The sequence below is a fragment of the Numida meleagris genome, chromosome 3 (genome assembly GCF_002078875.1).
Source record: "Numida meleagris isolate 19003 breed g44 Domestic line chromosome 3, NumMel1.0, whole genome shotgun sequence".
Classification (NCBI taxonomy): Eukaryota; Metazoa; Chordata; class Aves; order Galliformes; family Numididae; genus Numida; species Numida meleagris.
The window spans coordinates 77907685-77935612 of NC_034411.1; the positions used below are offsets into that span (position 1 = coordinate 77907685).

Below are 27928 nucleotides of genomic sequence, written 5' to 3' on the forward strand. Positions count from 1 at the left end.
TTTAAAAAATGAACAGATAAATATTTTAAAGGCTTATGCTGGGAATGTAGTGGAGTTCTGGCCATATTGCTGCAGTCACGCTCCCATTACGAAAAGTATCTCAGAATCCCTGAGGTAACTTTCTAGTCAAGAGTTTCTACCTTTCTTTTAAGAAAAATGTTCTTCAATTGAACGAAGCGTGTACATGATATAACTTTCGCTGAACTTGCCAAGAAACAATTTATTTCTATAATCGGTTTTCTAAAATAAAACAGTATTTTCAGTTGCTTTATTCATCCAGAAAATATAAATATGGGAAAGTTCAATGGAAATTTCCTCTAAGAGTCCAAAACCAACTTTTGCATAGTTGAGAGAACACCCAGGATCTTCAGATTCTTGTGTAAACTCAGTGTTCAGAGAGGGGAGGAAAAATTGGCAAGTATTGCTCTGTGGAAGACTTGAGATGCTGATAAAATGTTAGGTGAATCTATATGTAGTTCCATTCCTAGAAGGAAAAGTCATTTCAGGCAGAATATAGAAAGAGGAAGCCCTGGTAACTATTGCAGCCGCACAGGCCTGTCAGAGCTCCTCTGGAGTAATTTACTGAGGCAGACATGTGCTGTTAAGCTGACTGGGAACCATTTTAAAAGTACCTAAATTGAAATTGATGCTGCATATTGAATACTCAGATGCTGCCACTTAAGAGGCAAAGTATGTCAGCCTGAACCTTACCTTTTTTTTCCTTATTACATATGTATAGAATCAAATCTTCCCTAATTTCTACGTACTTGTTCAGCAAAGTCTTCTCACAGAAGTTTTCATCTCTAATAATTGATTCACCATTGCCCTTTTTCTTATTTTCCTTCCTTGTATGATAAGAAAAAGGAAATCTAAATTTCTCTTATTCTCTCCAGGTCTAAGCAAGATTGCATTTTGAAATGATTTTTAATAAGTATTTTAAAAATATGTTTGCTTTAGCTCTTCTCATATTTTTAAAGAACACTTAGAATGTTATTGGTGGTTATTAGTACCCATATTTCACATAGCAATTTGGCATGTCAAATATTCAGCTTATAAGTGCTGATATAGTAATTGTTTGCCACTGTATTGAAGTGTCTGATTGATACAACACATACAGATTTGAGATTGATTTCTTTCTTCATATTTCTCAAAGGGAATTTATATTTTCACATTTATTGCATGCATTTACAGATGTACTCTACTGGATGAGTTCTTTTTTCACTGATATACTAATGTTTACCAAACACATTGAGATTCTCAGCTGCAGGACAGTGTAATTTTTTTTATGAGGAAATGGAATTAGAGAAGATGGAAATATTTGTCTCCTGTGACAGAGCTTACAGAATTTTAGAACTTGGCGGCAGAGCTGCAATCTGTTTGCCAGAACAAGGTTGAGTCTTGCAGTGCATTTAATAATTTTTATCACAGTTTTTAATGAGGTTTTCACTGGAGACTTAATTTTATTTTTTTGTTAATTCCTTTGGATGGATGCCTCTGAAATCCAAGTCTCTTCAGAAACCAGACTTGACTTACAGGAGGCCAAAAACCTGTCAAGTTCTCCTGGATCACAAGAGCCAATAAAGTCCAGTTCCTGGTGCTTCCTTGGGAATGCCTGTTTCACACACAGATATGTGCTATTTTCTTGATTGAGATCAGAAAGCCTGGATTCATTTAACATAACATCTTCACCAGTATAACTGCCCCATGGATTTTTCAGAGCATCTAGATGTTTTTTCCTAGGCAAAACATGTTTATGTTTTGAGCCATTATTAATCTGATTGTTAGTCTGAACAGTTATCTTAGTAGTATCTTCGCTTTTTTAAAATTGATTCTTTCATGGCATAAAATTATATTAAAATCACATTAAGTTACAAAGTCATTTAAGAATTCTTTTTTATTAATTGAGCTCAGCATGGCTGAATATTTAGGGTAGTCTCTGAAACTGAAATATGCTGTTACAAAGACACGTCATAAGCAAGATCCTTGTTTGAAAATAACATATTGGAGTTCCGTTCTCCAGCAAGTGCTGGTAAGGGCTGTGTGTGTTAACAATATGGGCCAGGTAGCAAGCTGTTCTGTAACATTATAACAGATTATTAATAGGGCATTCTGTAGCATTTCTTCTAGTTTTATACAGTCTTTCTGTTATTGGATTCAACTGTCCACCAGTAATGATAATTGCAGCCCCTCGCAGAGCACTTTTGAAGTAAATGTTGGTTTGTCATTTTCACTTTTGTCTCTTGTGAGAATGACAACTGTTGACATTTTCCAGACAGCTTTCCTTTCTTTTCTAGTTTTTTTTTTTTCTTTTTGAACAGTCTTTTCGCTGAATTAAAGCACCATAACACCTTCATGACACTCTGTAATTCTACTCTTTGGCATAGTTCTGGTCTTCTCTGTTACCTTCATCAAGCTAAAACTTAGCTTAGTGTTCTGTTGTTTCCTCAACTCAAAAGTAAGGCTAATAGATTCTTCCAGTGTAACATTTTGCCATATTCTGAAAAGCTGGAAAAAGAGAACTGGCACACAATGAGAATGTTGAATTCCTCTCTTCTTCTAGACTGTCTTCTAGAAGCTTACTACATGAGATTGTGCCCAGGGTGTGTTTTATTCAGTCTGTCACCAGCCAGTAACTCTGCAGAGGAAGTTGTGAGAATCGTTCCATGGAAGATGTCAGTTGGCCTCTTTTTGGTCTTAAGAGTGCTGTGTAAATATTAAGCCAATATCTGAGTCTAAGAAATAGATGAATGAAAAAAGTTGTACCTTGATTTTGAAAATATTAGGATATGCTTTAAATTATACATATGTAGCCATCTGGTCTCTCTTGAACTGCATTAAATTCATGACTTTTGGTAATATGTTGACAGTAGGTTTCACCATTTAGTCATATTGTGAATTTTTCTCTTTTTATTAAACATTTACCTTAGAACAGAACCATGAATGATTAGCTTATGCTAAACTGAAAATATATAGTCCTGATCTAATATTATGAAATATAATATCCTCCATGTGGTGTTCTTTCTATGCACATAGTGCTTGCATGTAGGCTTTACCTACACCTGTAGTGAATGGATGGGATTTACAGAAGTTGCACTTTGAGGTAGTCTTTTATTTAGTCTTGTCTGAGTTGAAGCTTTCATTGTTGTTAGCTTCTTCCTACTCTCTCAAGCTGCATAGATGATTTCTTAAGCAGGTAATCTTGGGAATTCTCATCACGATCATAAAAGAAACTTTGTCCCAAAACACATCACAAGCATGGAATTTTTGGCTTTCAGCCTAAGTTTGTACCTCTTGATGGTGCATTGCTCTGTTTTTTCTGGAGGGAGAACATCTGGGCCATGAGCAGGAGGAAATGAGGCCAGCGCTACTCAAAACATGACTCTCAAAATGTTTGGCAGCAGTCAGTGTTGGATCATTTTATTTCCCCTCTTTACAATTTTCTGAGAAAGCCTCAGGGCCCTTCTCATCACCACCCTTGGCGGTTTCTCTTCAAGGGTGCCAGAACTAATGTACCGGTCTTACCTGTCTGTTTTCCTGTCCATGTCTTTCTCAAAATCCTGAATATTTCCAGGGGATTCCTGCTCTCGTTTGATTTGTACACTTGTGTTTTACACTTTTCCACCATCTCTTGTGAGAGATTAGAGTAGAAAGTTCCCTCTCCTCCATAAACTTGAAGGACTTACATTTCTCTTTTCAAGGGCATCTGATCTCAGAGCCAATGGAAACTTATACTTCTATGGATTTCGACATATGATGATTATCTTCTTCCCCGTGCATCCTACCAAAATACTCTTCTGAAACACAGAATTTCCTTACTGATGCTTTTCACCATGTAGGAAGGACAGTTTGTGTGACAATTTTTAATGTGGTGATTGTTAGACCCTTCTCATTTGGGTTGTTAAAACAGTCATATTGCAGATCTGTATGCAGGAAACTGGACAGAAATATAGAGTACATTTCTCTGAGTATTGTTTTCTCCCTAGTGCCAATACCATATAAAAAGGTAGGCTATATTTCAACAAATGCACTATAGATATCTAAATGCCTTTTTAAAACAGTGATTTTATTTCAACAACTTCTAGTTTCCTATTAATAATCAGAAAGTGCATCAACATATTACCATGTTCCTCTTCAATATCTTCCTTTTTTTTCCGAATCCTTAGGGAGATTTTGACTTTGTGCCAACCCACAATACTGTCTTCTGGTTATAAGCTTCCAGATTTTCCAAAGTAATACATTCCTTAATAAAATGCACAGTAATTTTATTTGGTTTTTATGCCTCAAGTTGGCCAAAGTCTTATGAGCTACACTAATTCATCAGGTAATACTGTATGGAAGAGATCTACTTACTGGCTCTGTCCTACTCTGATATTTATCGACCACATTTTTCTCTTAGTGAAACAGCCTCTGTCAACCTGCCAGATTTATACAGCGCCCTAACTGTCAACATCGTTTGGCCCTGAAGCCACTTTGGCCCTGAGTCACTTGCTTCAATAAGAGAGTCCTAACTTTCCTTAGATCAACACTTCTTCAAGGACAGGCTATCAAACTTAGCAAACATGTCAGTCTGACATCTCGTAGGTTTTTTGATGCTGTTTCCTGGGGCTCTGTGTTTGTGTTGCTTTGTTTGTTTATTTTTAGAGTAGGTACTGCTCAAGCTTCATTTTCTGTCCCTTTTTAGGGACCCTTTTTATAAGTTGCTTCAGGCAGAAATACAAAAGTAGTTGGATGTTGAGCCATTAGACCATTGGTCATTAGACCGTAGGTCATTAGACCTAATTGGTCATTAGACCATTTTTTAGTTATAAATATTTTATAGTTGTTTTTATTTCTTAATTTTATAGTTATAAAATTTTAGTTTATTTAGTATTAGTTTATTTAGTTTATTTAGTATTTTAGTTATAAAAAATGTATCCTAAACATAGGCTTCTACATGTATGGGGTCTTAATCTCTTATTCTAAAATACAAATTCGATTCTAGTGTTATTGACTTGTTTAGTCCACAAGGAGGACTGAAGAACGGTTCTTGATCTTCAGGTTGCTTATGTCCTAGTCCAGATATTTATTCTAACAAAAATGCTTCTGTTCCTATGAAATAGTCCTATCTCTTGAAGTCATCAAGGAATCTTCCGGAAGAGTTATCCTTGCCTGTTAGCCACTTAAGACTGCAAGAAATACCAATGTCTTCCTTTGAAACCAGTCATACAGAAAAACAGCTCTTAGTTGTCAAACTGACAAGGCTCATGTACACACAAGTTACAAGCTGTCTTCATCAGACACAGACAACTGGAAATCTCACCTGACTTGGTGCTTAGAGTTAATACAAACTATAGGAATTTCCCATCATCTGTCTTCAGAGGACCACTTCTGTTATCTGAAAACCACAGTATTTCTGGAGTCCTATCTCTGGACTTAGTAAGGATCACTTCTGACTTGCATTAACAAATACCTTCTCTGATGGAAGATCCCATGTAATATCTGCAAATGGATGTTACTTCATCTTTTCCTGTTGTGCAGAATGATACATGCAGATGCCTCCCTTCTGGACTGAGCGACACTGGACAGTCTTGAAGTTGTGGCCTGCAGGTAAAACATAGCTTGCATATCAGTGGACAGACACTCTTCTGTCCTAGCACATTTAGGACAACACAGACAACTGGCAGATTGTGCACCACCAACAACCAGAATGCTCCAAGATTTTTTAACCTATTTTTGGAACAGGAACCTGAGTTATCAGATTCTTATATCTAGAGTCTGTTAATACCTTAGTGAGTGGTCTTAGTAAAGTCAGATCCTTAAAGACAGTGCTCAGGTGAAACAGAGATACATCACTGATACTGGTAGCCCCATCATAAAGAAGGTAATAATTTTGGGTAGGGTCTACAAATTCCTTATCTTGAAGACTTGAACTTTTTTGGCCTTTGGTGGTCTTGAGTATCAGCTTTGCACCAAAGTGTCCTTAACTCGGTTTGGAATGACTTCCAGGGAAAGAACATACTAATTTTAATCTTCAGAAACATACTTAGTTATGACATATTTCTGCCATATTTTGTTCCAGGGCTCTGGCCACCATACCACCACCTATGACATATGCGATTTTGCTCTTAGGCTTCTCTCTAGAGCAATGCAACTGATTTGCTGCAAGACATGAGGTAAATCTTTCAGTGCAGCTAAATATAGACAGAAAATGTAAAGTCAGAAATCAATTATAGGGGAAGCCAATTTTTTGATGACAAGAGGATGGAAAAAGAGGATAAGGCACAGCTTACTTTCTGAGACTTCTGTTGGCATTGAAGTCTGACACTTTCAGTGTTAGGCATGCTTAGCCTTTTAGACCAGCAAAAAAGATCTTTTTAGATTACATATATTACTTCATGCTGTATTGAGGCATTGAAGGGACTTTCTTTTATCACAGAACAGCAACACAGGACAACGACTGCACAGATGTTATGAAGTAGTTAAAATGAAAATCCTTTCTATCAGTATGTTGTTTCTTGCACATCTATGCTACAATGTCTTCTCTGACTTCTTTGCTGTGCATAGTAGACACCTGTACTAATGACTATTTAACATTTTTGTTGAACTTACTGTTGCTGAGGAGTTACAGAATTGTGGCTGACAGTCCTTCAGTATACATAAAAGTGGGTACTCTGAAACCCTCTTGCACACATTATACAGAATTACTTAGCAGGGTGCATTTATGCATAGAAAAACACTTACAGAAGATCTACTACAAATGTAGTTGTTCTAGGAGATATGAAGTGTGCCCTTTCTCACATCCATTGTGTCATGTTTAAACATGCAATCTATTGCTTGAGAAGGACTGAGAAAAAGGTGTGCACTTCTTTCTTCCTTCCTAGGACTATGCTGTACAAGAGAAAGGACTATTCTGGCTATCAATGGGATAAAAATGAAATGATATTACTGCATGTGTTTACAAAATGTGTGTAGGCAACATGAGCACGTAGCAAAGAACTATTACAGGTGATTGATAGGCATTCACGATGTTCTTTTACATTGATATCTTTGCAGAGGGAGAGGAATCCCACCCTCTGACAATGTGCAGAGAACTTTCTCCAAATTTCCAGTAATTCCCATTACTGTCTTTTTATGTTGCAAAACAAGGTGCCAGTAGTATTTCAGATGAGACAACACCAGTGACTTAGAAACATTACAATGCTTTTATTAGCTCATTCTGTATATATCCCCGTCCATGTCCAGAGGGCTTTTCCTTTGGGGGTATGCTTATACTGGAAATTCTCCAGCTCTCATTTTCTGTACATTTGCTGCACGTCCTTCATCACCACTCAAATCCCCATTTTACCTAGTCAGCAGCTTCTCTGTTCTTTATACTCTCATTACTCAGCAGTCCAGCATAGTCCAGTTGTTGCATTTTGAATACAAGATACTGTAACTTTAAAAAAAGCCTCGTATTTGGTGAAGTCAAAAACAGAAAGTCAAAGCCCCCAACTTTGCAGTAACTTGGATATGCTAAAATCATAGTGTTCTATCTCTGACTAGAAGCTTTCTAAATACATCTTGAAGCAGACAATTTAACATGAAAAGAAGGCATAACAATTGTCAGCATTCAAGAGCATGATAATGAGATTATTGTGTGCTTAATATGTCATGTTTTTATATTTATTATGCTTATTAGTTCTGAAGATTTTTTCGCAGAGTTTTTGAGACAGCCATAGAATCACAGAATCATAGAATTGCTCAGGTTGGAAAGGACCTTCAAGATCAAGTCCAACCTCAACCTAAGCATGCTACCCTAACTCTAACAACCCACCACTAAATCATGTCCCCAAGCACCACATCCAGATGGTTTTTAAGCACATTCAGGGATGGTGACTCAACCACCTCCCCGGGGAGCCTATTCCAGTCCTTAACAGCCTTTTCTGTAAACAACATTTTCCTGATATCCAACCTAAACCTCCCCTGGCTCAACTTGAGGCGATTTCCCCTTGTCCTGTCACCTGCCACCAGTGAGAAGAGACCAACCCCTCTCTCACTGCAATCACCTTTCAGGTATTTGAAGAGAGCAATGATGTCTCCCCATACCGCCCCCCCCTNCCCCCCCCATATACCTCTTCCAGTAAGAAACTTCTGGAAAAGGCAAGAGACGAATGTTTTGAGGTAGAAATAAATTCTTTTATTTCTTGCATGGAATTTCCGTTCTTTTTGGCAAAGTTTTACAGCTTTATGCAATGGTTTTCTTATGTGTGCTGTTTAATAAAATAGTGTCAGCAATGAGAATTATAATAAACTTAAAATAAACATAAAAAGATCAGGTCATAACTTTGCCAAATCTACAGGAGAAGTCGTATGGAAGTACTGCAGTTTGTGGCTGGGTGGAGAAAGCTGAGTGAGGCTTCTGTCATCCTCATCACTGGTCTCAGAGCTAAGTGGTGGCGCTGCAAGTCAGTTCTGCTTCCTATAAGGACCTTAATTTGCTAATAGCTATTAAGTGATTAAACTACATGCTTTAAGAATAATATTTTTTATAGAAAGCAGCTGTCAATGTGTGAAAGACTGCTAGGATCATAGGTTAAATAGACCAAACAGTAAGAACACATAAACCAATGAAGGCAAGTGCTTTTTTGTAGGTAAAGCAAGTGCTGGCTAATACCAATCTGAAAAAAGGATTTCCAGCCAGAAGTAGACACTGATGAAGTAGGCATGTATCAATCAAGAGAAATAAGGGGCAGACTCCAGGGAAGCAAGTACTGAGAAATGCAGTACCCTTGCTTTTCATATAATGGGGACCAAAATCCAGTTCTTATATTTGTCTCTTTACTCCCAAAACAACCGAATTAGTCTTGAATTTCTATTTAACCTTAAGTTAAAAGAGTGTAGGGGATCTCAAATCTTTAACAACTTGTACCTAGAAAGTTATTACGTTGGGCTTTCTGGTGGAAGAGTGTTCCATCTAAGGGAAGGCTTACTGTTGCGGAGATGAAGCTTATTCACAGGTGACTAGAATATGAGCATGGGGATATGTTTTCCTTACATGAATAGAATATATGAGCCATTTCAATTCTGTCTCATTTCTGTTCACCGCAGCAATGTACCGCTTTCTATTTTCAGTTTGCCACTTTACACAGGATGCAGAAATACAACATTGCACACGCAGTACTAGGGCATGAAATGAAATTCTTGAGGATGTTTGTAGCCTTGGTCATGTGATGTGCGATTGGTGCATCACATTCGGGCCTTACGGTGAAACAGAAGTCTGTCTTTGGGGAATGTCTGAGAGTATGGCCTATGGACTTCCTGTAGCAGTGGCCTCAGAGAGGCCTATGCCTCTTTTTTTATACCAGGTATGAGCCTCCAACCCCTTCAACAGCCAGGAAGTTCACAAATAATGTTTTCAGAAACACCTGTGCTGTGGCTGCATCTCATAACATTGTCCCCAGTGACTACTCGTGAAGCTCACTCTGCATCCTGTGCTGATTTGTTTCATGTAGGTATATACTACAGGCTGACAATAATAGTAGCTGTTTATGTTAGCTGATATCATCTGCTGTACTTTTTCCCAAAATGTTGATTCTGACTTTATGAAATGAAAAACTTTGTAGGAGATCATGGATTAATTTATACAAAAAGGAGAGAAAGTACAAGGCCATTTTCCTCTGATGGATAAGATTAATTTCTATGACAGTGGGCCAGATACATTTCAGATGTTTGAAGTTTAAAATGTTACCTTGGGTATCCAGTGTATTTTTTCTCAAATTGTACAATAAAGGCTTCTAGTAATTTTTAATAGAGTCAGAAAACCAATCATTTATTCTTAAATATAATACTTTCAATTAACTAGAACTAAATATACATTAAGTAGAAAATATAAATATACATTTCCTGCTTTTTACTGGTAAAATTTAAATACTCATTTCTTTCGTGAGTGACTTTCAGTGGACTTGTTTGTTACAACTTTGTCAAACTCAGATAACGTACTCTTAAATATAGTCATGTATGCCTCTCAGTTTTTGTGTCTTGACCTACAGCTTTTTTCCCATGTAAAGCTATTGTTGGACAGAGTCCTAAGATGTATGCCTGGCTCATACATTCATGCATGTTAAAAATTTAATAGGAAATACTAGCAGAACTAGTGCTGGCCAGGTTGTTTGTATTTTACTATTTTAAAATATTGTGGTTTTGATAGTGGAAAATATGAACATAAAATGATGGATAATATTGTAGCAAGTATCAGTGCAGTAATTGAAAAAAATGGCTAAAATTGAGATGTCAAAAGAAAACATTAACAACTAGATGTTTGAAGAATGTGCAGCTGAACCTTTTGTATGCTAAGGATCTACTACCACAGCACATTTTTGGATTTACAACTAAATTGATCTTTACTTTGATTTATTCTTGCAACATTCCATTGAATCTTCTAAAATATTTTAGATTACCATCTCTTTAAAAATTACTCAGATTTTAATTATGACTCTAAACTATGAGATTTCAGTTACTATTCCCTTTTTAAAGATGTGTGTTTAAATAAAAGTCAAACACTCTTGTTTAGTTTGGAAAGTAGTCAGCCACAGCTCTGATTTTTAGAAAGTTTTTATGGGTGTGCATAGTCAGTCAGTAGTCTAAATAAAACATTGTTAAAGCTACTCCAGTTTTTAAGTTAGTAAGAATTTTTTAAGTGATGTTATCTAGTGTTTGTATTGCCAGCATGAGCAGGGAAGTGCTTGTCCCTCTACATTCATCTCTGGTGAGCCTGCACCTCAAGTATTGCATTCCATTTTGGGCCCCTCACTACAAGAAAGGCATCGAGGTTCTGGAGAGTGTCCAGAGAAGGGAAATGAAGCTGATGAGGGTTCTGGAGCACAAACCTTATGGGGAGCAGCTGAGGGAACCGGGATTGTTTAGTCTGGAGAAGAGGAGGCTCAGGGGAGACTTTATTGCTCTCCACAACTACCTGAAAGAAAATTGTGGCAAGGTGGGAGTTGGCCTCTTCTCCCATGTAACTAGCGATAGGACTAGAGATAATGGCCTCAAGTTGTGCCAGGGGAGGTTCAGACTGGATATTAAGAAAAATTTCTCCTCCAAAAGAGTGGTCAGGCCACTAGGATGGGCTGTTCAGGGAGTTGGTTGAGTTACTGCCCCTGGAAGTGTCCAAGAGACATTTAGATGTTGTACTAAGTGGCATGGTTTAGTGAAGAAATATTGGTGTTAGATAGATGGTTGGACTGGATGATCTTGGAGGTCTTTTCCAACCTTGGTGTTTCTATGATTCTATGATCTAATTATTGAGTGATACCAAACACTAAAATAACAATGAAAGGGAAATAGCCCAAACATCAATTAAAAGTACATAAAGACTTGCTTCTTATAGTCAGAAAAAAATGGAATTTAAATTGAATCCCAAACTAGTCACATTGTCACTAAACAGTGATTTATTTATTCTGCTTATCAGTTTTTAATCTTACCCTTTCATGTGGGAAAACAAATTGCTGAGAAGTCAGTTCTGTGATCGGATGAATTGTCAACAGAGAAACTGTGTTACTGTAAAGCATTGACTCAGTGCCCTGAAACTTCCCGTTTTGGAAGGCTTCTTGTGTTTCCCAGTGGCCACCAAAGCCGGGCTTCTCGGTCATGATGGTGGAACAATGGAGTCCACTTTCACGCAGAAGTGGAATAGAATAATGTGCCAGGACTTCTAACTATGAGTTAGCCTGTGCATAAACCAGCTGTTTTACAGTTCCCTCAAACTTAGTGGTAAAAATCTAGACTGCTAACTGAAAAGATTTGCTAGTGAGGAATTTATAGAGTATATGAAATGTGGAGTGAAGGTTCCAAAAGCATTCTCTTTGTATCAACTGTACTTCAGAAGCAAGAATGTCTCTATACAATTTTTGTAGTTAAAACTTTATTTTCTAGCATGCGGAATTCAGAAAATTCCTAAGTGGGTGAAGAGCTGAATGAAAGTATAAGCAAGGAGCACCCTCACATCACTCAGCATGCATGTGAATACACTGCTGTGCATGCTTGCAGTTTCCAGAGTGGCAACCTGACTGAAATAACATCCACTGGGAACCCTTTTCTCTCTCCTTGAAACCACATTTTGCAGTACTTTAGAGGTTTCAAGGCCACTCAGCACTGGGTCCAGTCCAGGAAAGCTGGGCCCAGGGTCTTTTATGAGGATGCAATTGGAAGCCAAGACTAGACAGGGAGAGAAAAGGAGGTGGAGATTAAATGACTTTGCTGGGAGCTTTGCACTGATTCTGCAAGCCAAGCTGCATGTCAGGCAGCTTTTTTTGGTTTTGGTGAATTCATCTGCAGAAAATAATTGATTTCAGGACAGATTGGTTGTTGAATATCAACTCAGGAATGCTTTGTTGCCTTGCTCTACCTACATTCAGTGCTAGTCAAGGTTAGGAGATTTTAAAGAAGAAAATATTTACTTTGTAAGGATTTAAAAATGACTGGTAGCTACGTTACTATCTCTTTGTTTTAGAAATAACTGAATATGTTTACGTGTGGTGTCCTTTGAACAAGGAAAGTGTTTTTTTCTACAAATGTATTCTTTTCTTTGGTGCTACTTCTCTCACTCAGAGTAATGCTTGTGGATGTGAAAGCTTGTTTGGGTTTGTCCTAAGACTGAAGAACTTGAGCTTATCTTAGAATGTGCAAGTAGTAAACTGAAAGTTTTGCTTTCCCAGCCTCTTTTCCCCACCTCTATGAGCTAAAATACAGGAGACGTTTTTCTATGGCTATCTGCTGATACAGTTTCCACTGATAGCAGGACTAGGTTTCTGTATATGTTGTAGCAAAACACAATGCAAAAAGCATTTAATCTTAGGAGAAGCAAACTCTGCTAGAGTAGACATTTTCATTGTGCTGCTAACACTCCCTGCTAAAAACTGAGGAAAATTCATGGCCTATACCAAATTTTTACCTCAGAGGAATCCAAGGCAAAATAACTGCTCTAGCTGAGGGCGCTTGGATTGAAGATCTCTCAAGGTCCCATCCAACACTGGTGAAAATGTAGGACACACATTCTGTGCCCTACGGACGTGGGTCTTGGAGATGTCACTGAATGTGATATGCAGGTAGTTCAAGTATGGATAAACCAGCTCAGTTTTATGCCTGGAAGCTCACTGACAATCTAGTAAGACAAATTTAACTTGTGTTCTTTCTGCATTACCCTGCCTTCCTTTCTGACTTTTGCCACTTAGCACTACAGCTCTCTCCCAGCTGTTGTATAGCTGGGACATGAACTTGTCCTCAGTTCCTTTTCAGCTGTGGAGGTCAGCTGTACAAAGGGAAGATAGTGTCTATTTCCAGAAATGACTTCTTCATTAAAGTGGAAGTTGAGTAGGATGTGCCATAAAAAGAAGCCTTTTTAATAAGTCCTCACTTTTGTCCTCTTAATGGTTGTTGAGAGCAAATGATGTCAATTTAAAGGTCAATGAAAACTGGCTTAAAGGACCTTATTGTCTAAATCCTGGAGTATTTCCATGTTCCAATGAGCAGAGACAGGACAAACTGTTGAAGTACGTACGTAGAAAGACAGCGATTTCACTTGCTTGAGTACTCCACAGTTTAAATAACATTTAAAAATTTTTTTTAAGCATCACTAGGATTGCAGGACTCCTTGTAGGCATGTGATTGATGCTGTGAGGATGGTTTTTTAAGCAGTATCAGAATAAAATAAAATAAATACAGTAGCTATTGAAGTGGAACAGCGGGTTATTTTTGTCTTTAAAATTAATATTTGTCTGGCTCTGGTGAACTGTTCTCTCATTCACAATCTTCAAATAGTTCTATTTGACTCTATTAGGGTGTAATAATTAAGTTATTTATTGAGCAACTATCAGAAGAATTTAAGTAGCTTCTGGAGCAAAATAGCTCTGGCTCTTAAACCCTGTATTTCTCCAAATCTGTCTTTTGCTTTTCAGACAAACACATCCCATTTATATGCCACAATGCTGCTGTGGTTCAGCAAGAATGCATAAAAACTGGTTGTCTAGATACATGAGATTTTTTGAATAGAGTTAAATCAAGAAATTTGTCTTTTAAGAATTGAATATTGAAGAGATACGATTTTGTCTACACAGTTGTTATATTAAAAGGACGCATCCTTACACTCTGAATACTTAGACCATGAAGTGCTGTGCTGTTGATTTTGTGAGTAAAGGAGGTGAGACAGTTATTTAAAAAGTTTTATCTAGATATGCAATCACTATTTTATATAAACAAAAAAAATATATAAGTAAAAGCCTGCAATTACAAAGTCTATGAAGTGTTGCTTTTATCACGAAGAATTCTTAATTTTCATCCAAAATATCTTGAACTGCACATCATGGTTTCCATAATTAAACAGAGAATTATCCATTCTGTTGCAAAGAGACAAGATGTACTTGTTTTATGTATCACTTAAGAATCTTGGTTTAAAAGTTTGCTGTGTTTTCATTCTGATTGCTTTAGCAAACAATAAATAGTTTGTGTGCTGAATGAGAGCAGTTGAGGAATTAGTTCATCCTTTCGCTTCTTATTGTACAAAGGTCTGACTTTTTTGCATTTTTATGGAGCCACTGTTGTTTTGAAAAAGTGAAAGAGGTATGATTCAAGTAAAACATGTTCCTTTTATAAACCACATCATACACTTGAAGTAACAATGTGCTTTGGTAGAAAGAATCAGGCTCTCTGAGAGCTGGAATTGTCCAGGCCTGTAGATAAATGGTAAGACAGCATTCTATGTTCCAGCTGTTCAGATTTTCTTATCATTTCTATATTTTATTTGCCTTCAGATTGCATTGCTGTAGGCATCTTGCTGTCGCTTTTTTTTTTTTTTTTTTTCCCTTTTACCCACTCTGGTGTCTTACTTTTGCAAAATATACTCCATAAAAGTTCCAGAGCATGTTTCAAATGTATGGTCAGCAGCTCCCCCAGGCCTCCTTCTCCACCATGGGCTTCTCACAGCTGAACTATCATCTCTGCTATGTGCAAGTTATTTTTAACAACAGAAGCTATTAAAGCAGCCCACTTACTATCAGGGATTGATATATATTTGTGATGGACTTGGGAACTCAAAAGAATGCTACACAGGCTGCAAGCAGATATTAACAGTCTCATGAAACAGCATTTTCAAAAGGAAGTCTTGAAATAAGACTAACTTCTGATTTGCTCCTGTAACTGAAGAGTTCACACCCCTCAACATAATGACTTACAGTGATTGTATTTTTCTGTATTTTAATTATCTCCCTAATATTCTGTGCCAAATTAGGCTTTTGAATCACTGTAAAATTTATAATAATGCTTCTGTTATTCTTTTAAATTCAGCTAGTTGGAGTTGGCAGATGTTATCTTCTGCCTTCCAGAATACTTGAAGCCAGCTTCTTTGGAAAATAGATATTTATTCACAGTCATTTAGGAAACCACATGCTAAGTGTGAAAACACATGTATTATTTACAAACATGTATGATTTATTTATGCATTTCCTGGGTTAACCTCTTATTTTCCATTGTCTTTCACATAATGTTAATATGTACCTATTTTATGAACTATACAAGTCCAAGTTTCCAGGAGTGATTAAAATCATGTAAAGTTCTCTTAAAGCTGCTATTCCCATTTTGTTGCTGCTTTTAGATATAATGCGTGTTTTGCTTCCCACAAATTTTAATGTTTAAATATGGTTTGCATATGCAGTGTCTAGGAAGTTTAAAGATGAAGTTTCTCTTTACTGATGAATTCAGGATGGAGCTCAGAATCAGCTGAAACTTCAGTGGCAACTATTTTCCTTATTGAAAGAAACTCTTTTACATTAAAGTAATGAAATTCACTCCTGTACAAAGGGAAATGTTAAAACAAAAAAAGAAAATCTATGAACAGCTTCCTCTTTTAAATCAGCTCATCAATAGTATATATTAGGCCTCAGAAGTCTTGGGAGGAGCATCACTAAGAAAAATAACTTAATAATCTAAGGTGTAATTAAAAGCTTGAATACACTTTGTGCAATGACAGGAGACCATATTGAACAGTTACCATGGGAAATACTATTATCTCCTGGTGAACAAAGAGGGAACCATTCCTTTGTTGAGAGTTAGGTACTCTTAGCTTCCAGTAGAATGTTTATATTGTACACTTTGTGTAATTTTAGCACAAATAGAAGGGAATTTCAAAGTGCAGGAGTTTGGGAAAGTCCAGACTCAGAAACTGAAGCTGCTCCCTGAGAACTTTTATTATTTTTAAGCTTGTTGATTTAGATGGAATAGGGAAGTGAAATCACCTTTATTATAATTTTTATACAGTCCATAATTCAAATAAAATTTTGAATGTGAGGGGTTGTGAGAAAAGTTTGAACTTCTCCATTCAGAAATGTTTGGCATTTTCTATGTTAAAATACCTCCTGTTTTTATAAGAAGAGGAAAGAAAGGATTATTCTGTTACTCTGAAATATTTTTCTGAGCTATACTTTAGAAAATAGACAAATATGTTGATGGTGAAACATTATTTCCTTGAAGCATGACGAAAATGCACTATTTAATTGTTTACTTTGTTCTAATAGATTAGAGTAAAACAAAGCCAAATTATGTGATTCAGAATGACCTCCACATAATGGGTAAAATCTGCTACAGTACGGTGAACTCAGTGAGGACCCCCAGAAAAATCCATCCTTTTGTCAGCATATCCTGATGTCCTAGCATGGGTTCACTCATCACTCTTTAGGGCTCTGGTCTTACTGATGTTGCAACAAGAGAACAGGAGACATAATAATTTATTTGCATAATTTTTGCTGGACTGTAGCTTCATGTATTTTCTTTCTATTCAAAATGATAGGACGAGGGGGAGTGGCTTTAAACTAAAAGAGGGAAGATTTAGATTAGGCTTTAGGAAGCAATTGTTTAGTCAGAGGACAGTGAGGCCCAGGCACAGGCTGCCCAAAGAGGTTGTGGATGCCCGATCTCTGGAGGCATTCAAGGCCAGGTTGGATGGGATCCTGGGCAGCACGATCTGGTGAATGGCAGGGGGGTTGGGGCTAGATGGTTTCTAAGGTCCCCTCCAGCCTAAGCCATTCTATTTTTCTATGAAATGGACATGAGTAGAAGTGATCCCTTTGGCTAGACTGGTTTGAACCATTGCTGAACTGAAGTCTAACTGGGGCCAAAACAAGTAAAGGTGAGAATTGGTGCCTATGTACTCAGACACATGTTTTCCATATAGAATTACATTGTGCCAGGTTGCTTGTTCATTTGCTGTAGCAACTCCATCCTGAAGGACAGAGTCAAACCCATGGACACAACGTGGGCTGCCTGTTGCTTGACTCTGGGCAGTGTGCATCGCTGACACCACTTACGGTTATTAACGTTATACACAGATGGAAAATTCTGTCTTATTTCTGAGAGCTTTTCTATAAATTAGTCTCATGTAAGCTATGTAGCCTGCAATGTCCTGTGGCTTGAGATTGCTGCCATGCTCCTTTCTTGATTATTCTCATGGTTATGCCTTGACAGCCAAAATACAGCCATGACATCTACTGGGTGGCCAAATACCTGGCTGCCTAATTAGCTAGTGTCACCCTAGCCCACTAATACTAACACTGTCCAGCAATTGCTATTTCTGGCCATGGTATAGTCTCCCAGATAAGAAAAAACTATATAGCCTGCTTTTCTGTGGGTGCATGCACATAGCATTGCCAGCCCTGAACAAGAAAAATGCTTTAACTGAAAACTTGAAAGATGAGGACAGCAGATCCGGATAAAGAGATTCTTATCTCTTTCCATATTCTTAAAGAATAAGGAAACTGTGCCCTTAAAATCAACACCATTTTCTCAGTCAGGACAATATGTTCAGAAACGTGTTACTAACATATAGAAAGAGTGGAGGGAAAGGTGGAGGGAGGGGAACAAAATGCTTTCAACATGATTTGTTTACACTTTAGCCCCTATTTTTCATTGCTGTTTGAATATGATCCTTGTTGGACAGATTTCTGAAACAGGCCCTGAATACTTATTCAAATGTCCTTACAAATGTTCAGACAAAGTTCCTTCTGGAGCTGCCGTCCTGCATTTATTTTCCTCTGCTGTGGAATTCACTCCATGGAGACCTTTCTCCCTGCTTTGCACGAAAGAGGTCATTTAACCACACTAGTCTGGACTCCGGTGCTTTAGAAAATTGCTACAAAATCTTACTTCATTTAACACCAATCTATTAGGTCTGTGTAAATTGGAGAGTGGGGAAAAGAATGGTGATGTCTTTGGGTAGCTCTCCTCCTGCACTTTTCATTTTGTTTAGCACACTCATCTCTTCAGACTGGCCGTCTCTGAGGCTAGCAGTTTTGACAAACTGTGTTTTATGCTTTATGTAAGCAGTTTACCCAGCATTTTATAAAACAGCTTCTTATACAGTACATCAGAAAGGAAGCATCAGCATTTATATTGCATTGCTTCTTTACAGCTTTTTGAGAAGGACTGTCTTTTTCAGTTGAAAAACATTCTTGAAAGTAAAAACTCAGTATGCTCAGCCCTATAGGGCAGACTATATACACTTTCAAATCGGAGGTTTTCATTAGGTGATTTACCACTTCAGTGTGTGTCACCGAGGAATCTAATTAAATAAGCAGACTACTTTCTAATACATAACTGAATGCTCTTGAATTAATGATAATAATGACTTATTTCAGTTTTCATTCATATATTAAAACTTTATGCTATTTTTGCCTAAAAATGTTAGGACTGCATGAGCATTAGCGATCACTGTTATAAAATGAACATCTTTTTTCAAGTTAGTAATGTAATGAATGCGTTTGAACATATCAAATACTTAGAGAGCTTTAAAATCAAGCTTAACAATTTGCAGAATTAAATCCTGCAGATTTTTATTGCTCAATGAGTCTTTGAGCAGTTACATTTTCTTTAAGAGTTATGTTTTCTCTGACTTGTAATCAATACAGATATTTAATTCTCTCATTTCAAAGAAACTAAGCATTTATTGAACTGAATTTAGGTATGTCAGAAACACTTGCATGGATTTAAATTATTATTTCAATAATTTATTTGGGAATAATTATTAGCTTGTGTATATGAAAATTATTTATTTATTTGCAGAGGACTTTTTATTACTATCCATGACCGGGGACACATTGCTGCAATGCTGAAGTCCTGGCCAGAAAGTGTCATCAAGGTAAGTTCAGTTTTATTTGCTTGTCAAAGCTGATGCTGTTTTGTACCTGAATTGATTTGGGTAAGATATATTGATGATCTTTTTCTAATGAAATATATCATTCAGATTACATGGTGTATAGAGTTAGAACTTTACAGGTCATGCTCAGAGAACATTTACTGCATTGTTTTATTTCTTTCAGAGTGTGATTTATGTTTTAGCCGATTCTTTTTAATTGACATTTAGAAGCTGTACGTATGGTGCAAATTGTTTTTAAAAAAATGTATTAATAATCGAATGCGTGGAATTTTGAAATATATGTAGACTTAACTTTGCATCATAAAAATTCTAGCAACTTAGAAAAGAAAAAAACATGTATTTATGATAGAGATGGTTGCTGGCAGTAAGCATTGCAAAATTTTTAACACCTTCTTCTAGGGCACAGGGTCAACTTTTAGATTTTGTCCATATTTAATCTGTATTGCATTTTGAACCTTTTTCACGGTGTTTCTGAGGAGACCTTTGCACGGATTTGGCAACCTGATATTAAGGAATTCAGGTGTTTCATTTGCTCTTTGAGAATTTTCCATGTCCTAAGTACAGTAGTTGCACTTCATTGCTCTTGCTACAAGAACACTTTTATGGTGCTACCTACTTCACTGTGAATTAAATGTTAACACTAGAGTCTGACAACTGGACTGTAGCTACAGCAGTGGCTTTTTATTTAAAGTTTTACCTTATGTTAAAGCCTGTCCCCCACAAGATCCTCATGGAGAAGCTGGCTACCCATGGTTTGGATGGGCATACACTCTGCTGGGTGAAACACTGGCTGAATGGCTGAGCCCAGAGAGTTGTGGTCAATGGAGTTAAATCCAGATGGTGGCCAGTCACAAGTGGTATCCCCTGGGGCCTGGTACTGGGGCCACTCCTATTCAACATCTTTGTTAATGATCTTGATGAGGGGATTGAGTGCACCCTCAGTAAGTTTGCAGATGACACCAAGTTGGGAGAGAGTGTTGATCTGCCAGAGGGTAGAAAGGCACTACAGAGGGACCTGGATAGACTGGAAGGATGGGCCAAGGTAAACTGTATGAGTTTCAATAGGGCCAAGTGTTGGGTCCTGCATTTTGGTCACAACAACCCCAGGCAACCCTACGGGCTTGGGGAAGAGTGGCTGGAAATCTGCCTGACAGAAAAGGACCTTGGTGTGCTGATGGACAGTCGGCTGAATATGAGCCAGCAGTGTGCCCAGGTGGCCAAGAAGGCCAATGGCATCCTGGCTTGTATCAGGAATGGTGTGGTGAGCAGGACTAGGGAAGTAATCCTGCCCCTGCACTCGGCATTAGTGAGGCCTCACCTCAAGTACTGTGTTCAGTTTTGGGCATCTCAGTACAGAAAGGACATTGAGGTGCTGGAGCAGGTCCAAAGAAGGGCAACAAGGCTGGTGAAGGGCTTGGAGAAAATGCCCTACAAGGAGCGACTAAAGGAACGGGGGCTGTTTAGTCTGAGGAAGAGGAGACTGAGGGGAGACATTATTGCTCTCTTCAAATACCTGAAAGGTGATTGCAGTGAGAGCGGGGTTGGTCTCTTCTCAGTGGTGACAGGTGACAGGACAAGGGGAAATGGCCTCAAGTTGAGCCAGGGGAATTTTAGGTTGAATATCAGGAAAAACTTCTTTACAGAAAGGGCTGTTAAGCACTGGAATAGGCTCCCCGGGGAGGTGGTTGAGTCACCATCCTTGAATGTGTTTAAAAACCATCTGAATGTAGTGCCCGGGGACATGATTTAGTGGTGGGTTGTTAGGGTAGTATGGTTAGGTTGAGGTTGGACTTGATGATCTTGAAGGTCTTTTCCAACCTGAGCAATGCTATGATTCTATGATTCCATATGAAGCTGTTAAATATTTTGTCTCTAACTTTAGATTTGTACTCATGAATACATGGAGTATAAACTTTCTGTCGTCTAATAAGAAAAATCTTCTTTATTAGTGCATATAGCTTAGTGGGTTTTACAGGGTTTCTCTATTTCTATCAGTGGAAACACTTACAATCTCATAAATATGATGGAGCATGTTATTTGCTCAAGGGACAAACAAATACATTTTCAAAGGGTAAGAACTAGGTGACTGTAGACAGCCCTGTGAAAAGCCAGCAGGAGTGGCTGGCTCTGTTTCTCCTGGAAACAGTGATGACAAAACCCAGGAGTCTGGGAATCTTCTTTTTGTGGATAACTTCACTTCCTATTCTGTCTTGGTGTTGCTGACAGAAAAAATGTTAAAGGGAACAATGCCAGTTCCCTTGTAATGTAATATGAAATACGTCTCTTGTGTATTCTGAAAAGATTTACATGCAAGTCCCATTTACAATGAAGCAATAATCTAAAATAGTGCAACAAAAGCTCAGTGAAATACAATAAACCATTTCACAAATACAGATTAGCAGAGGAAAAGAATCTGGGGGTGTTAGCTGACAGCTGGCTGAATATAAGCCATTAGTGTGCCCAGGTGGCCAGGATGGCCAAAAGCATCCTGGCTTGTATCAGAAATAGCATTGCCAGCAGGAGCAGGAAGGTGATCGTCCCTCTTGAGACCTTATTGCTCTCTACAACTACCTGAATGGAGGTCATAGTGATGTGGGGGTCTGCCTTTTCTCCCAGGTAACTTGTGATAGGATGAGAGGTAGTGGCCTTAAGTTATACCATGGGAGGTTCAGATTGTATATTAGGAAAAATTTGTTATCAGAAAGAATGGTGAGGTGTTGGAACAGATTGCACAGGGAGGTGATTGATTCACTGTCCCTGGAGGGGTTCGAGAAACTTGTAGATGTGGCACTGAGGGACATGGTTAATGGACATGGTGATGATGGGTTGACAGTTGGACTAGTTGATCTTAGTGATCTTATCTAACCTTAGTGATTCTATGATTCTGTGATTTCATGACTTTTGTTGTGCTATTGATTTATTTTTACCTGTTGTACCTGTTTTAAATGAAAATTTAAAGAACACTGATATGATTACAAAATCATTTGTATGTACAAGAATCATCTTAGCAAAGAAGTTATTTTTAAAATGCTTTTCTTTCTTTCTCCAGGCTATTGTAGTGACAGATGGAGAACGCATTCTTGGTCTTGGAGACCTTGGATGCTATGGAATGGGCATCCCAGTTGGTAAGCTGGCACTTTATACAGCATGCGGAGGAGTGAAACCTTTTGAGTGCCTACCAGTAATGCTGGATGTGGGAACAGATAATGAGGTAAGTATTTTTCTGAGGTGTACTGTTACCAGTTTTAAGGGATCTGTATAAAAGTTGAATCGTAAAAAGTTGTTTTTCTCTCTTATGATACAGTATACAATTATATGGAAACTAAAAAGTAATATGGAAAAAGTCTCATCCTAATGCACAGTGTAGATTGTTTTGTAAGGCTTGGAAGATATTGTCCATAAAAATGTACTGTGTACACTGTAAGGGTGAGAAAGTTGTATAGGAAATTACATCTCAAGAAGATGGTGATGTTAGAGTTAAAACTATGATACGAAGCAGCATTCTTGCTCTACTTCTGCTGCAGAATTCCTCAGCAGTGATTTCAAATGTGAGTTCATTCTGGGGGAACAACTTGAAGCGATAGCCTGATATGTGTTGTGAGTGTACTTCTTCAAAGAACAAAGTATTAGCTACAAAACACTGCTTTTCAACACAGTCACAACCATTAGCTGTGCATTTTCGCCCGCGATGAACAAGAGCCTGCATACTGTGCTCATAAAAATCTGCACCAGCGGAGGTGACCCCTGTTACTCTGACCACTGCTGAAATATGTCTTCTACTGTCTAACTCTGCTACATCCACTGCTTGCTCTCCATAGATATTCAGCAAGTGTTGACAGAATATCAGTGGATGCCATTTTCTTCTCATATGGAGGAATTCAATGCTACACCTTTGCTTCATATGCACTTCCATGTTAGACGCCATTTTGTCAGACTGCCCCTTTGCTGCCCTTTGTCGCACAGCAACAATGTGTAATGGAATCTTGACAGGAAGATTCAACCTCTATTGCCATACCAACCTCCGCCTCTGATGTTGTTGACCAACATAAGAAAATAGGAGACGTTACTCTCAGAGCAACCCCTGTGTATGTGTGTGTATATGTGTGTATCTACTAGTACCAAAAAAAAAAGCATAAACATACCAGTAGCTCAACTTTTATATCACTCTTCTTGTGGCTAAACAATGAGGTCAAGGTTTCTGAAAAGGTGGTCAATCTTAAGTATTACAAGATGCAAACAAATTCTGTGACCTAGTGTTTGTTTGTACTCTGGCACATGGATCTTCAATGAATGGATGGCTGATTTCATATTTGATTGTTGTTTTTTTACTCATAGTTGTAGTGGTTGCAAGAAATTATATTAGCTTACAATTCAGCACTATTCATGCTCATCTGAGTTTTTGCAGTGGTGAGGGGAAGTCAACAGCGTGTGAGAAATTAAGTTTCTGAGTCATGGTTGGGTTACCCTCTACTCTAGAGGCTTTTTCGGGTTTGTGCTAGACTGCACTTCACAGAGCAGATGGATGGCTGTTTTTTTTCCTAGTTGGGACTGCTCAGATTTTTAAGCATTTATCTTAGAGTTGTAACTGGGAATGAGATCCCAGAATTCTGCTGGAGGACTAGAAGCAAACTGGGCTCTACCAGTGTACCTCTTAACTGAAGAGACTGAATGGGCCTGATTCTATTCACTGTACATTTGGAGTTTGCGTCTAGTCTCTTGCTACTTCAGTCATGTCAGGAGTTCAGGGGCACCAGCTCCCTCAGTTTTTTCCCTCTCACTTCCTTTCTCTGCCCTGCAGCTCCTGTTCTCTCCTTAATACTGGTGTTTGTGTGACCAGGTGTTGAGCCACTTCAGGGCTAAGCTAATTGTACTTGTCAATCTGCTGTGGAATGGCACTTATCTTAGTTATCTTTAAATCTAAACCTTTCGGACAAATAGAAGTGTTTTTATGCTGTATTCTCTTACTCAAGCCAGAATTTTCCATAATCAGACACAATGGAAATCACTCTTACAACTTGAGCATATATAAATAATAATTATGCTGAACATGGTTTTCAAAATGTGCAGATGTTTTCCATTTAGATTAGTTCCTTCTCCCTTTCTGTGGGGGCCTCAGTGCTTTCAAATGTTTAAAAATATGTATTTTTGGCAGCTTTAATCTTGTTGTGCAGAACCTGCAAATTCTCCAGAAAGATTAAATCTTACTTTAAAGCAGATTGCAAGAAAAACTTCACAAATTCTAATTCTGTATTGTTTTTTGGTATACAGGACACAAGATAGTATACAGGAACTCACTCCATTTTAATGATTATTGAATGTTTTATTGCTGTTAGTTTTAGCAGAGGCATTTTTAGCTGTGGTATTATCGTGCTACTCATAAAATGAGGGATTGAGAAGAGAAGAAAATGCAGCATTTTTATACAGTTGCCCAGATAGTAAGACAAATGGAAAAAGCTTGCTTACAAGTAAAAAATGATCTAGTAGAAAGACTTGCATGACTGAACTAGTAAATTTCTGTGTGTAATCAATACAGGACTGAGTCCAAAAGGAGTGGTGTTTACTACTGCCAAAAATAGCATGCATGTTTTATGAGTCATTGACAAATTGGGGGCAAGCAATCACTGTTAGAACATAGTTATCCAAGTAATTTAAAACATTATATGGGATACTATTAATTATTTATCATGAAAATCTCAATGAAAGTTGTGCCTTATTCAGTAACTGTGTATTTGTAGGAGGTAAAGATGGTTCTTCTCAGGTGAGATTTCAATCCAAGTTAAACATATTCACACACCAGTCTCTGTACTGATGTCAAAGTGTTGTTGGCAATGCTGAGGTCATGTGGTTTCTGGATTCTGGGCATTCGTCAGACATTAGAGAGGCATATATTAATTGCCTTCTAATGGTTAAAGAATCTGCTTGCAGAAGGAAAATGAGTAGTTGTCACAGTACCTGCAACTACAACTTATTGGAGACCTCTCTGAAATGTGTATTCTCTCTGCTGTAAGTGGGATGTTTAGGGACAATGGAAATAATCAAGCAGAATCAAGGAAGAACATTTAAACATTAAAAGATGAATGATGTTTGTTTACAACTTAAAATTGATAGTAAACTCTGAAAAAATAGTAACAAATAGGCAAATCTGTTGGTTAAAAAAAGTATCAGTGCTCACAAAATGGATTCTGAACTGCAAATGGCCAGTTGTGTAAGCTTTGGAAGGGTGCGTAGCATGTTAGCATTAAAATATAAGCCATTTACCATACATTTCAGTTTAGACAGAAAACATTCAATCCTTTTAAATTGTACTTTCTCATAGAACAGAGAAGTCAAGACACCTGGTGTTGAAGCCTCTTGGTGTCCAGGAGCCATCTGTCAAGGTTGCTCTGCAGACTCAGTAGGGTCAGGTTGACAGTTGGACTTGATCTTGAACGTCCTTTCCAGTCTAGATGACTCTCTGACTATGACTCAAGCTGCCTCCAGGATGGCTTCAAGGAAGCTGGACAAGCAAACCTTCTTTTGCACTGGATAGACACAGTTAGATAGAAGACTGGTCAGATATATATATGCCATTATTGGCATATAACATCATACAGATGTACCATGACTGTCAGTACACTTTTTGCAAATGTGTATCTGATGCCATTCCTTTATTCAGAATTATTATTAACTCACAAACACAGATGTGTAAGTACTGAACAGTACACAAGAGAGATAAATGTGCAAGGCTGTTGCTAGAGCAGCTCCCACTCATTTGTCTGCCACACCTCAGGGACTATAAGAGACCGGGCTGTTATTTCAAGCTATTTCCCTCATGCTTACTTTGGAATATTTTTCCCTTAACTTGCTGCAAGTATTTAAATGCAGGAATGTGACAGCTCTCACAGTTGCCCTAAATAGGTCAATAAGCATTACTGGGCTGGCGGTTCAGATGCTGCTGGAGGAATGACAGGCATCCATGATAGAAGACTGAATCCAGAAATGCTGAGGTGCAAATCCAAGCTCAGTTCTTCAACTTGGTGCTATAGTTAGCTTTCTGCTTTTCCCCAAATTACCTCCACATGTCATAAGATCTTGTACCAGCCGTCAACTTTCACATTCTTCCAAAATATCTAGCTATGAATGTGAATAAGGAAGCTGCTGATAAAACATAGAGACAAACTTGCTTCTAGTTTTGCATTCCAATCAAAATAGAAACTTGGATAGAAGAAAGCTCACTGTAGCAGAATACTGAAATTTCTAATTGTAACAGGTTCAGCATGTTTCCTGTGACAAAGGAGTGAAGGGACCTGTGGATCCACGCCCTGGGAAGGGGACGAGTGGGGAAGGGAAAAGTTTGGGAGATGGGTCTAGATGAGGAAAACTGTGTGATGTTATGATGTGGAATACCGATGAAAAACCATAAAGCCGTGACACTAATCTTATCAAACTAAAGATGCAAACAAATCAAAAAAAATCATGCACATTGCCTACAGCTGTAGAGATTTCTGAATAAAACAGTCACAATTGTCATTCATACGTAGATGAGCTGCGCATCTACACTGTCTGTGTAGTTAATGCGTTATAGAATTGTTATGATCTCTGAATTTAAAGAGGTCATATTCCTTTTGCCTTGCTCTTGAATTATGACTGTTAGAACTGGAACCAGCTCTTCAGTGATAGTATACTGAATAATAATAATGAATAAATGAAATAAATGAATAAATAATAATGGCACTTCCTGAATTCCATGAATAGAGATTTTTATATAGACAGGAGCAAGGAGCTATTTTTGTAGCTGGGGATCTACTTTCTAGGTTACATTCTGCAGGTGTATTCACTAATAGTTTTCAGCATTTCTGTTATGCACAAGATCTGTGTGGGATGCAGACAGTAGGTTTCTAGATATACAGCTTGTAAGGTAGCCATGTTAAATGTGATGGATCAATTTAATCCATCTTACTCAGGTAGGTGGTCTCTTTTCCATGTTCCGCAGAACAGTGAGTCCAGGCCAGGTAGTCAAAGGTAATGCTGCGGCCCAATCATGCTGATCTCCAGACGTTAAAATCTGTAAAACTATTGATGGAGTAAATCTGAGTTTTTGTTAGGGTGCAGCCTACTGCCTGCTCCTGCCATTCTGGTAGGAGATGGTTGTGGTAACCTTTTCAGGAGTTTAGACCTTTTCAGGAATTTTTCTTGCTGTTTGCACTCTCTTTCACAACTTTAGTGCTATTTTACAAATGAATGTTTTCCCCTTATGTCTTGCTACAAGATCCTTCCCTGGTAGTGCACTTGAAGTGCCACCACTTCAATAGAATCATAGAATCATAGAATCATAGAATTAGCTAGGTTGGAAAAGACCTACAAGAACACCTACTCCAACCATCCACCTACCACCACCAACCCCACTAAACTATGTCTCCCAACGCTATATCTAAACGTTTCTTGAACACCTCCAGGGACGGTGACTCAACCACCTCCCTGGGCAGCCCATTCCAGCGCCTGACCACTCTTTCAGAAAAGTAGAATTTCCTAATGTCCAGCCTAAATCTCCCCTGGTGCAACTTGAAGCCATTCGCCCTCGTCCTGTCACTAGTTACAAGAGAGAGAAGAGGCCGACCCCCAGCTTACTACAACCTCCCTTCAGGCAGTTATAGAGAGCGATGAGGTCTCCCCTGAGCCTCCTCTTCTCCAGACTGAACAATCCCAGCTCCCTCAGCTGCTCCTCATAAGGCCTGTGCTCCAGACCCCTCACCAGCTTCGTCGCCCTCCTCTGAACACGCTCCAGGGCCTCAA

General features: G+C 38.2%; 1 protein-coding gene across 2 annotated transcripts in view; it reads left to right on the plus strand.

Annotated features, from left to right (window-relative positions):
• Window positions 1-27928, plus strand: part of ME1 (malic enzyme 1) — a 172721-nt gene that overhangs the window by 51725 nt on the left and 93068 nt on the right. For both annotated transcript variants that reach the window (XM_021391605.1, XM_021391606.1), the window contains exons 4-5: window positions 19063-19138; window positions 22206-22367. In XM_021391605.1, the coding sequence (XP_021247280.1) occupies window positions 19063-19138; window positions 22206-22367 (238 nt within the window). The remainder of the gene's footprint in view (window positions 1-19062; window positions 19139-22205; window positions 22368-27928) is intronic.